At 35.0% G+C, this 12,248-nt stretch overlaps 1 protein-coding gene across 1 annotated transcript in view; it reads left to right on the forward strand.

The window, feature by feature from the left end:
• Positions 1-12,248, forward strand: part of FANCL (FA complementation group L) — a 55,474-nt gene that overhangs the window by 37,684 nt on the left and 5,542 nt on the right. The window contains exon 8 of the mRNA XM_045827467.1: positions 10,802-10,952. Coding sequence (XP_045683423.1) covers positions 10,802-10,952 — 151 coding nt within the window. The remainder of the gene's footprint in view (positions 1-10,801; positions 10,953-12,248) is intronic.

A 12,248-nucleotide genomic window follows, 5' to 3' on the forward strand; every position in this document is an offset into this window, starting at 1 on the left:
CTGCAAACCAAAGGGTTGCCGGTTCAATTCCCAGTCCAGGGCACATAGAAAGAAACATCAGTGTGTGGTCGCCTCTCATGCTATCCCTACTGGGGACCTGGCCCACAACCCAGGCATGTGCTCTGGACTGGGAATTGAATCATTGACCCTTTGGTTTGCCAGGCCGGGGCTCAATCCACTGAACCACACCAGCCAGGGCAGTTTGTTGCCATTTTAATGTTCATAGTTTGGTCTTCTTTTTCTTAAATAAGCCCCTTTAACATTTCATGTAATGATGGCTTGATGATGATGAATTCCTTTAGCTTTACCTTGTCTGGAAAGCACTTTATTTCCCTTTCCATTCTAAATTATAGCTTTGCTGGATAGAGTAATCTTGATTGTAGGTCCATGCTTTTCATCACTGTGAATACTTCTTGTCAGCCCCTTCTTACCTGCAAAGTTTCTTTTGAGAAATCAGCTGACAGTCTTATGGGAACTCCTTTGTAAGTAACTCTCTTTTCTCTTGCTGCTTTTATGATTCTCTTTATCTTTAACTTGTGGCATTTTAATTATGATGTGTCTTGGTATGGTCCTCTTTGGGTCCAACTTGATTGAGACTCTGTGCTTTCTGGATTTGCATTTTTTATTTCCTTCACCAAATTAGGGAAGTTTTCTTTCATTGTTTTTTTTCAAATAGATTTCCAGTTCTGCTCTTTCTCTTCTCCTTCTGGCACCCCTATGATGCAAATGTTGGGCTTCATAAAGTTGCCCCAGAGGCTCCTTATACTCCCCTCATTTTTTAAAATTCTGCTTTCTTCTGGTTGCTTGGTTGGTTTCTGCTTCCTTATGTTCCAAATCATTGATTTGATTCTCAGCTTCATCCACTCTACCATTGTTTCCCTGTAAATTGTTCTTTATTTCAATTAATGAATTCTTCATTTCTGACTAGATCTTTTTTATGCTGCTGAAGCCCTCACTAATTTCCTTGAGTATCCTTATATAACCAGTGTTTTGAACTCTGCATCTGATAGATTGCTTATCTTCATTTTGTTTCACTTTTTTTTCTGGAGTTTTGATCTCTTCTTTCATTTGAGCCATGTTTTGTCTCCTTGTTTTGGCAGCCTCCCTGTGTTTGTTTGTATGTATTAGGAAGAGTTGCTTTGACTCCGTGCCTTAGTAGTGTGGCCCAATGTAGGAAGTGTCCTATTGGGTCCAGTGGCATAGCCTCCCCTATCACCCAAGCTGCGTATTCAGGTGCACCCTTCGTGTCATCTGAGTACACTCTACTCTTATAATTGAGCCTTGGTTGCTGTTGGCAGATCAATGGGAGGGATTTACCCTCCTAGTCAGCTGCAAGGATTGACTGTGACCACTGACCACTAAACTCTGCCCTCCGTAGAGGACCAGCTATTCAGAGGCAGGGTGGTGATGCTCTGATGTGGTCTGTAGCTGTCCATTGGCCCTGGGATTTCCTGGGTGGCACAGGCCAAGGTCAGCCCCTACCTTTCATTTGCCCAGAGGTACCCTTCCTGAGCTATAAAACAATAGGAGAAGGCTGCTACTTGTGCTGGGCTTGGAGATTCCCAGGAAAGCCAATCTGTGAAACTAATCTGGATGCTGCTAGTGCCCAGCCTGGAGCTCACTGAGGCCAGCTGTTGCTTCTTTGATAGGATTTAGGAAGTTGTGAAGCTTGAGCCAAGATGAGCCATTCATACAGAAAATAGATTGGGTGGGGCAGAGTCTCTGAGGATCTCCAAGGCAGGTAAAACACTTTTAGCCAAGTTGATGGAGCTTCAGATATAGTAGGAGTCTGCCAGCTCTGTGGCTCTGAAGGGGGGAGGCTCTCAGCAAACGGATAGTGGCCTCTGCTTGCCCTGATGCCAGACACTTCCATTTCTGCCTGTATACCACTGGTACTGGAACTCAGAAGGAGTGAGTCTGAGTACATGAGTCTATTGTGAGTTCTTGATCTGGTAATGTGGTAAATTATTTGTTTGATTTTCTAATGTTAAACCAATCTTGCATTCTTGAAATAAACCCAATTAGGTCATGATGTATTTTATATCGATCAGTTGATCCATCAATTGGAAAAAGAAATAAAGCAACAACAACATAGTTCTAGTGATAGTGAGTGTTGGGGAGAGACTGAAATTAGATGTTTGTATTTAATTCACGTATGTTACTTACCTAGTAGCTTTAACTGTCTTTTCATATAATCTTAAATGTGTAGTTTTTACTTTGTCTATTTGAATTCTGACGAACAAGTTAATTTTTTCATAGTTTTCACCAGTGACCTCTAGTTAAATAGAAGTATTGAAATTTTATATAAGTATGCCAGATATGAGTAGAGTTTCTAGTTTGCAGCTAGAGGCAAATGACAAAAGAAATAAATCCTCTGATTTTCCCACCCACTTGTGTGGTTTGGTGGGTGTTAGTGTGGGAAGTTCAGGGTTCTTTGGACACTCATAGAACTTAAGGAAGATAAGTAAGGAAGCTGAGTCACAAAGGTCTACTAGGGAAGTTATATCCTATTTTTAGTGCTTTATTAGAGTAAACTGTGTAGCTGTCATGGTCAAGTCTCCTCTTCATAGTTAACTCATGAAAGTACATAAACAAATGCAAGAAGCGATAGTTTTTAGTAGGCAACAATTTAAATGCAGCAAACACCTTTTATCTACTATGTATAGAATACTGAGCTGGAATCTGAGGATGTTACAGTAAATTAGACAGGTTTTAATACCCTAAGTGAGGTTTTCAAGAGTAACTCCTGGTGATAAGGAGAGAGGTATTTAAAAAGATAATTTCAGTAAAATGTGTTGAGTGATATGATGAGCTGTTTTGATAAGGTGGAAAAGAGGCATATAATCTAACCTGATGTGATCAAGCAAGTTTTCTGGATGAAATACCTGTATTATTTAAACTCAGTAAATTTTAAGGAATGAAAAGTTAGGATTGGGCGGAGAGTTGAAACTTCAGGAGAGAACTGCATTAGCCGAAGAACAAAGGCATGAAATTGTAGGAGATAATGCATGAATTACACATCATTTGGTACTCTATGGACAGAAGCTTTTGCTGGAGTTTGGCCAGGTCTGCTATATTAATTCTGTTGAGCTTGGGCTTTATCCTCAAAGTGTTGGGGTTATGTGGAAGAAGTGTGACATGGTCAGAATTTTGTTTTGTAATAGCATATCTCAAAGTGTTTTTTATTTGGTTGGTTGGTTGGTTGGTTGGTTTGGCTATTAATAGGGGTAAGGTGAACAAAGGACTCTGATCTAATAAATTTGTGAAATTGTAGGTTTAAGTTCTATTTCTTCACTTACCACTTCCTAAATTCCTTAAGATGCCAGATGTATTACAATTTTTCCACATAGTTTTTCCCCCCTCAAAACACCTCTCTGGGTTAGATTTCAACAAAACATGTTTTCTTAATAGTTTATACTGTCAGTATAGAGGGTTCTAAGGATGGCAAGACTATATATAGTGAAGCAAGCTGATTGAGAGGCTGCTGTGTACTAGGGTTTGTTCTAGATTAATGGTTGCTGGATAAGAAAAAAGGAGTTGAAAATTTCACATATTGATAGAACTTAATTATTTTCAACTATACTTGACAGATGTTTCCTTCTTTCTTTGATCTTGTAATCAGTTGCTACAATCATTCTGTAATGGCTACAGACAAAGTAAACCCTTATGGGCAGATAACTTGTTCACATGACTTAAAAATAATGGCAAAACTTTTCAGTCATTAGTGGTTTGTTATAGTCAGAATAAACATAAGTATACGAAGACATGAACTGTTCTGTATGGATTGCTTGACAGAAAGGAGCATTTGATTAAATAGATTTAGTACAGTGGTACCTACAGAAAGAGTTGAGAAAATCAGTGAAGCTTGCAAATAAGATCAAATGAACCAAATGTTTAAGGGAGTTATCTCTGTAAAGATATCTGATTGGAAATATTGCAATTAATATTAAAATTAAATTTCTCAAAAAGTTTAATCTCTTGATACTTCCTTATTCTATTGAAGCCTTTTGAATCCCTCTGAGATAAAGACAAAAATTATTATTAGAGGATTTATCTTCAAGTATTATAGGAAAGTATAAAAAAAATTGGAATGGAAAGCATCTGTTGCAAGTACCAGAAAATTATGCTATTAATTTAAGTGTCATCAGAGCACAAAAGATCACATTTCAGGACTGTGAGAAAATTATTAAAATACTGGAAATAATAGTACTTAAGATGAAGATATTATACTCTACGATCTGGTTAAGTGACTGACATTATTATATCACTTCAGGTATTATAAAAGTAACAAAATGCTTTTAAAGATAATAAGCGTTACATTTTGAGATTGGCAGTGTTCACACTTTTCTGCTTAAGTGCTTTTCTAGTTTAACATAATTTAATAACAGTTATAGGGGAATAGCTAACATCTTAGTTCCCATATATATCTTTTCTCATTCCTTCTTTGCTATATATACACATTTTATATATCTATATATACATATAAGTGATAAAATTTCATTCTCTGAGTGGTAGATTTAGGAATGGTTACTCTTCTGCCTTTGTGCTTGCTGTTGGAAATGTTTTCATTTGCTCAGGTTTTTTTTTTTTTTAAATTAGTGCATTATTCATTCTCTACTTCTCAGTTCATATGATTCAACTTTTTTTAACAGTGATGTGTTTTTTTAAGATTTTATTTATTTATTTTTAGAGAGGGAAGGGAGGGAGAAAGAGAGAGAGAGAGAGAAACATCAATGTGCGGTTGCTGGGGGTCATGGCCTGCAACCCAGGCATGTACCCTGACTGGGAATGGAACCTATGACACTTTGGTTTGCAGCCCGCGCTCAATCCACTGAGCTACGCCAGCCAGGGTATTTGCTAAGTTTTTAGAAGCTTCTAATTGTTGAGAAGTCTATACTGAAAAGAAAGCACTGTTATGTGGATTCATTACTGTCCAGAAATCAAAACGAGTGTTTTTTTAAACAGATTTGCTGATGTATAATTGATATATACAATAAACCAAACATATTTAAAGTGTATAATTTGGTAAGTTTGACAGATGTTTACACCTGTGAAATCATTCCTACAATCAAGATAATAAACATTTCTATTACACCCAAGTTTCCTCCTTTTCCTTTTTAACCCCTCACTTCTCCCGCTTGTCTGGTCCCCAGGCAACTGGACAGCATTGATCTGCTTTCTAAAATTTTATATAATTCTGTGTACTTTTCTATGTCAGATTTCTTTCCTCAGCATAACTAGAGATTCATTGATGTTGTAGCATATAATAATAGTTCATTCTTTTTATGCTGAGTAGTAGTACTCCACTGTATGAGTATATTACCACTTACTGTCCATTTACTTGTTGATGGACATCATGGGTTGTTTTCAAGAGTTGGCTGTTACAAGTAAACTGCTGTGAACATTATGTGATGTCATTATATGAACCATATGCTTTCATTTCTCTTCAATAAATGAAGAGAAAGGAGTAGAATGGCTGGGTCATAGATGTGTATGTTTAATTTTTTAAGGAACTGCTAAACAGTTTCCCAAAGTGGTTTTGCCATTTTACATTTCCAGCAATAGTTTTTGAGAGTTCTTATTTCTCTGCATCCTTGCAGATGTTTGTTATAGTGAGTTTTTGCTTTTGCGTTAGCATTTCTAATAGGTGTATAGTGGTAGCTTATTGTGATTTTAATTTGCATTTCCTTAATGACCAGTGATGTTGAGCATATTTTCAAGTGCATATTTGTCATCTATACATCTTTTTTTGATGACGTGTTGGCAATTTTTTTTTTTTGCCTAAAGGCCTAATTGGAGATATGTACCATATTCATGACTTAAAAGATTTAACATTTTTAAGATGTCAATTTTGTCCAAATTGATCTATAGATTTAATGCAATCCCAGTCAGAACCCCAACAGATTCTTTTTAGAAACTGACAAAATGATTCAAAAATTTATATTTACAAAGGACCTAGAATAATCTAAGAAAAAAGTCTGAAAAAGAACGTTGGAGGACTAATCCTACTTAGCTTGTACTTGTACCTGTTTTGGTTGTTTTTTTTTTTTACCTAGCTTCTTTGTAGAATGTAAAAAAATTCTCACCTTTTCATTAAGTGATACTAATATGTTTTGAAAAGAATTTAGATTTAAGCATACAAAAATTCATCAGTGGATATTGACAATGTGGAAACCAGACGACTGATTGCTTTCACTCAAGATACAGTTTGTAGCCATGGAGCTAATAAGAACTTCATCTGTCTCCCTATTTACTGGCTAAGCTTTGTAAGAAAATGTAATACATTTTAAGGCTTTTCAGTAATGATACAACCTGGTCTTCTGATGGTTTATTTTATTTATTAAATATGAATAAGAACCACCAACCTGACCTTTCCCTATTTTACTATTGGGGTACTTGATTTATGCATGTCTTCCAACATAAAAATTGGCAAGTATTACCAAAATAGTCTGACTGTGCTTTAGCATTTTAAAACCTATCTGGAAAAAAACAATAAATCTGTTGGGGTTTTTTTGTAAGGTCATGATTTGGTTATCTTTGAGAAGACTTTCTAATGGTTCATAATCTCAAGGTTTAAATGTCAAATCTATCATACAGGACAAACTGTTCAGAAATCTTTTTAGTTATGTTTGTTCAGGAATTTTCAGTGAATCAATGTAGGGATCCCACATACACATCTTTTCACTGAAAAGCCCATATACAGAACAGTCCAGATATTCTGATTTCAGTGCAGAGAATTTTATTACGTGCCTTAGGTGAACCTAATATTAGATTGATCTCTCAATATTTTTATGCTTGCTATTTTCAGATCACGTGAAGATGTCTATTTTTTTCCTCAAGACTAATACATTCTTTTATTCTTCTGACCTTTGCTTTTAACACAGGAAATTGGACTCCATATCAGGGAATAGCTCCCCTGTTAAACTTAGCTCTTCTGCTCCCTGTGCATGTAATGTAGAGATAATTTTCTAACTCTGGCATCTAGTATGTGCCTTTTTTTCTTGTTACAGCCCACCCCATATAAATGGACCAAAAGACAGACAGACAGACACAGATAAAATAACTTGTTGTGGTTCAAATGCCTTTATCATGGGGTCTTGCTGCAAATCTTTGGAGTAGGTAGAATAAAATGTACTCTTCTCACCTTGTTTGTCTTTTCTAACTTTTTCAGGATTTCTCCTTTTTTTCCTTTCTCTGTTTCTCTCTCACTCACTCACATTTTAAGAATAAGAGGTTGCTGCAGTTGTTTGCCATTCTGTCTTCCTCTTCCGTCTCCTACCATAGCAAGCCTTAGGTGAGAGGCTTCTATTCTACATCATTGTCTTTGTTTCTGGGATACAGGTACTTTTCTTCTCTGTGAGATAGTATATTGTTCTGTGAGAATTTATCGAGATGCAAAGCCTTTTGTGTGTTTCATTATAGTTTTTTAAACTACTAATTTCTATTCTTTTTTTCCCAGTTTTTGTCTTGTATCTTTGTTCTTCTATTTTGTTTCCTTTAACATAGTGCTATGTATATGTGCAAAGAAGGATGTCATTTTCCTTTGATTAGTAATTAATGAGTTGCATCACGCTGGGTGTTATTTTTGGATCTTGACCATATTTAAAGTATATAATTGCTTTGTTATTCCTGCTAGGAATTTGTGGTTCCAAACCAATTTCAAGAACTCAAAAGTTTTGAAAAGTTGAAAGATCTCCCTGTATTTTAGAAAGTAATAGCATTATGCTAAGTGAAATAAGCCAGTGAGAGCAAGACAGGTACCTTATGATTTCACTCATATGTGGAATCTAATGAATAAAATGAATAAGCAAAGTAGTGACAGACTCAAAGATAGAGAGCAGGCTGACAGCTGTCGGATATGGGAGGGATGGAGAGACTGAGCAAAAAAGAAGTTAAAAAAAGGAAGAAAAACTCAAGGACATGAACAACAATGTGGTGATTGCTGGGGGAGGTGGAAGAGGGTAAAGGGGGGTAAATGGTGATGGGCAGAGACTTGACTTGCAGTGGTGAACACACAATACAGTGTACAGATGATGTGGTGTACAGTTGTGCACCTGAATCCTGTAATATTTTGTTAACTAATGTTATCCCAATAAATTCAATAAAAAAGAAAATGTGTATAATGCATCTTTCACTTCTTCCTTAAATACATGGGGATGTAAAATGTAACCCAGATATTTTGATTTGCAGTATTTTGATTAAAGAAATGATTGCTGTACATTAAATCATATAAGTTTTTTATACTTAATGGTATATAGTTATATAATTTGAATTATAAAATATTTATAAACAAAAAGTGGAAATGGAGTACACTATAGTCATTGAGATCTTGAAATATAGGTACTTTTAAGTGGACAGAATGGCCTACTTTATGGATTTTCCAAGTTATATTTAGAATTCTTGTAGAGCTCGAAGTTACCGTAGAAGCTATCTAGTGCACACCTACATTTATAGATGCAATTTTAAGGCTTCCAGAGGCTGAATTTGTTTTGGTTAAGCTCAGATACTTTTATACTATGAAGATTAGACCTGTGTTCTCCTTATGAACTAGATTCTTTTATCTTTGTATCAGATTTCAACATAGTCCAGACATATGGTTGAAATATTAGTTTCATTGAATTAAGTTTATTTTTCCCTATACTGTAGATATAATGAGATGAAATGACTGTAAGACCATATCTACTTTTACATAAGCTTTTTATGATTTTAAAATTAATACATGTTGGAAATATGGAAAAGCACAAAGAATATGAAATTGTGATAAAAAAGCTTTTAAAATTTGTTTTTAGTTAAAGTCTACATACACTATTATATTAGGTTTAGGTGTACAATGTAGTGATTAGTCGTTTATATATCTTACAGTGATCGCCCTAAGTCTAGTACCCCCGACACCAAATGTAGTTATTATAATATTGACTATCTTCCTTATGCTCTTCCTTATGTTCTTTATCTTCTTTATAATATAGTCATGAAAATTGGTATATAACTACCAATTTGTACTTCTTAATCCCTCCACCTTTTTCACCCAGTACCCCAACCCTCCTCCCATCTGGCAATCATCAATTTTTCTTTGAGTTTGTTTTTTTTTTCCATTTATTTTGTTTTTTAGATTCTATAAGGTATTTGTCTTTGACTTACATCACTTAGGAAAATAGTCTCTGGGTCCATCTATGTTATTGCAAATAGCAAAGTTTCATTCTTTTTTATGGCCCAGTCATATTTCATTATATACACATACATCTTCTTTACCTATTCATCTATCAGTGGACACTTAAATTGCTTCCATATTTTGGCTGTTGTAAATAATGCAGCAGTGAACATAGGGGTGCATATTATCTTTTTGAATGAGTGCTTTTGGATTTCTTTGGATAAATGTCTAGATGTGGAGCTGCTGGGTAGTATGCTGGTACTAACTTTTTGAGGAATCTTCATATCACTTTCCACAGTAGCTACACCAATTTGGAATCCCATAAATAGCGCACCAGGGTTCCCTTTTCTCCATATCCTCTCCAACACCTTTTGTTATTTTATTGATAGTAGCCATTCTGACATGTGTGAGATGGTGTCTTGTGGATCTAATTTGCATTTCTCTGATGATTAGTGACATTGAGTATTTTCTCATTTGTCTATGGGCCATCCGTATGTCCTCTTGGATAAGTGTCTATTCAGATCCTTTGCTCATTTCTTAACTGGATTGTCTTCCTGGTGTTGAGTTCTCTTAGTTCTTTATTTTGGAGATTAAGCCCTTATCAGATGTATCATTGGTGAAAATGTTCTCATATACAGTGGGTTTCCTTGTCATTTTCCTGATGGTTTATTTAATTATGCAGAAGCTTTTTAATTTGATGTAGTCCCATTTGTTTAGTTTCTCCTTTGTGTCCAATGCCCTAGGAGATATATCGGCAAAAATGTTGCTACATGAGATATCTAAGATTTTACTGCCTATTTTCTTCTAGGATTTTTATCTAGGTTTTGTGACTTACATTTAAGTATTTTATCCATTTTGAGTTTATTCATGTATATGGTATAAGTTGTTCACTGACTTTTTATGTTTTGCTTATTTGAAACAAAATCCTTTAAAAAACTATTTAGCTTTGATTGCTTTTTACAAAAAAAATTTAGTGAACAATAGTATCTTTTAAACATATCACATTATTTTGATAAATTTTTGACTTTGAATTATAAATTGATTTTTAGAATCAGTGATTGTGTTATCATTTAGTGAAAATGTATTTAACTCCCATAAAATGTATTTAACTAGTTAATGTTTGAAATACTGAATTCAGAAATTAGCTAAAAGTTTAACATCAAAAGAAATCTTGTAATTTGTTTAAGTGAAAAACTTTCATACTTTTGCCTAATTAAGTCTTAAATTATTTATTCATGTTTAAAAGTAATTTAATCAAGTCAAATAGTACAGCATTAAACTTTATATATACAGCAAAAATAAAAATACTATTTTCATACTGAAATTGTATACACTATGCCCAATATTGTTATATACATTAATAAAGTTATACATACATATCTTGTATTAATAATTACTGTCATATATATAATACAAAATTCATCATAAAAAATAGGGTTTTTGAAATGCCATACTTTCTTGAGAATTGCATAGTCCTGTTAATATGGATGGAGGTGAAAAAGTTTGAAGTAGGGAGAGTTGACTCTTAAGACCAGTTTTAGCTGATATGAAACAGCTTAAAATTTCTATATTGAGTTGTATTTTAAGTGAAAGATTACCTGATATTGATAGTGCCTTACAACTTACTCAGCTTTCATTTGTTGTTTTTTATAGAGCTCGATAATAAGCATTTATAGTCAGTTTTTGGCAGCATTGGAATCATTCAAGGCATTCTGGGATGTTATGGATGAAATTGATGAGAAGACTTGGGTACTTGAGCCAGAAAAACCTACACGGAGTGCAACAGCACGCAGAATTGCAGTAGGTGGGGGAAAAGAGGATTAATGAGGTGTTTTGTTTTTTTTTAAAAGATTTTATTTATTTATTTTTAGGGAGGGAAGGGGGGTGGGGAGGGAGGGAGAGAGAGAGAGAGAGAGAGAGAGAGAGAGAGAGAGAGAAAGAGAGAAAAACATCAGTGTGGGGTTGCTGGGGGATATGGCCTGCAACCCAGGAATGTACCCTGGCTGGGAATTGAACCTGGGACACTTTGGTTCCCAGCCCGTGCTCAATTCACTGAGCAATGCCAGCCAGGGCAGGTGTTTTCTTTTTAAGGTGGTTGATTGTATTCTTTATTAGGAAAATGAACCTAAGGGTGACACTGGACTCTTAGGTGAGACTCTTCTGCATGAAGTCAACTATTAAAACTTTCGGGATAAACTTTTTTATTACTAAGTGTTTAAATGTAATATTTCAGGGGTAAAGGTCAAGTAGTGAGATGTCTCATTATATAAGCTAACGATGCCCTGGCTGGTGTGGTTTGGTTGGGTGTTGTCCTGTGAAGTAAAAGGTCACTGGTTTTGATTCCTGGTCAGGGCACATGCCTAGGATGCAGTTCTTCCCCATTTGGGGCGTGTACAAGAGGTAGCTGATCGATGTTTCTTCTCAAATCAGTATTTCCCTCCCTCTCTTTCTCCCTGCCTTCCCCTCTCTCTAAAAACAAAAAAGAAAGAAAAGGTCATGATCCAATGAAAGTAGCATTCAGAGATAGTGTTAATTAGTTATTAATTAGCTCAGAAATAGTAGAGCAGGTTTTTCAAAACTTACATTACTTAGGAAAAAGAACTATGTTAGAAAAAATGAAGTTTTCATCCATGAATCTAGATAAGATTAGTATGAACAAGTCTGGGAATATTTTCTGACAAAAGTATAGGGAAGGATAAAAGAACCCGAAATGGGCCATGCATACCCACTTTTTGTACACAAAAACCATAAAATAATAATTGAGTATATTTGAAATATTTATTATAAATATCAGTATATGAAATAAATATGTTACATAACCATAAATATCATCCTTTAAATATCACTATAGTCTCTTTACTATAAAATGATTGTTTTATGTATTTCATTATGAACAAGCAAAACAGCTTTCAAATTCTGCCTCTCAAGATTTTAAGTGTTTCCAGGCCACAGCCCCCAGGCCACAGCCCCCAGGCCACATGCAGCCCAGGATGGCTCTCAGTACCTCCCAACACAAAATTGTAAATTTACTTAAAATACTAGGAGACTTTTTTTATGATTACATGTTGCAATGTATTTAACGTGTGACCCAAGATAACTC

The sequence above is a fragment of the Phyllostomus hastatus genome, unplaced genomic scaffold, assembly GCF_019186645.2.
Source record: "Phyllostomus hastatus isolate PE091 unplaced genomic scaffold, TTU_PhHast_1.1 phas_scaffold_78, whole genome shotgun sequence".
In the NCBI taxonomy this organism is placed as follows: domain Eukaryota; kingdom Metazoa; phylum Chordata; class Mammalia; order Chiroptera; family Phyllostomidae; genus Phyllostomus; species Phyllostomus hastatus.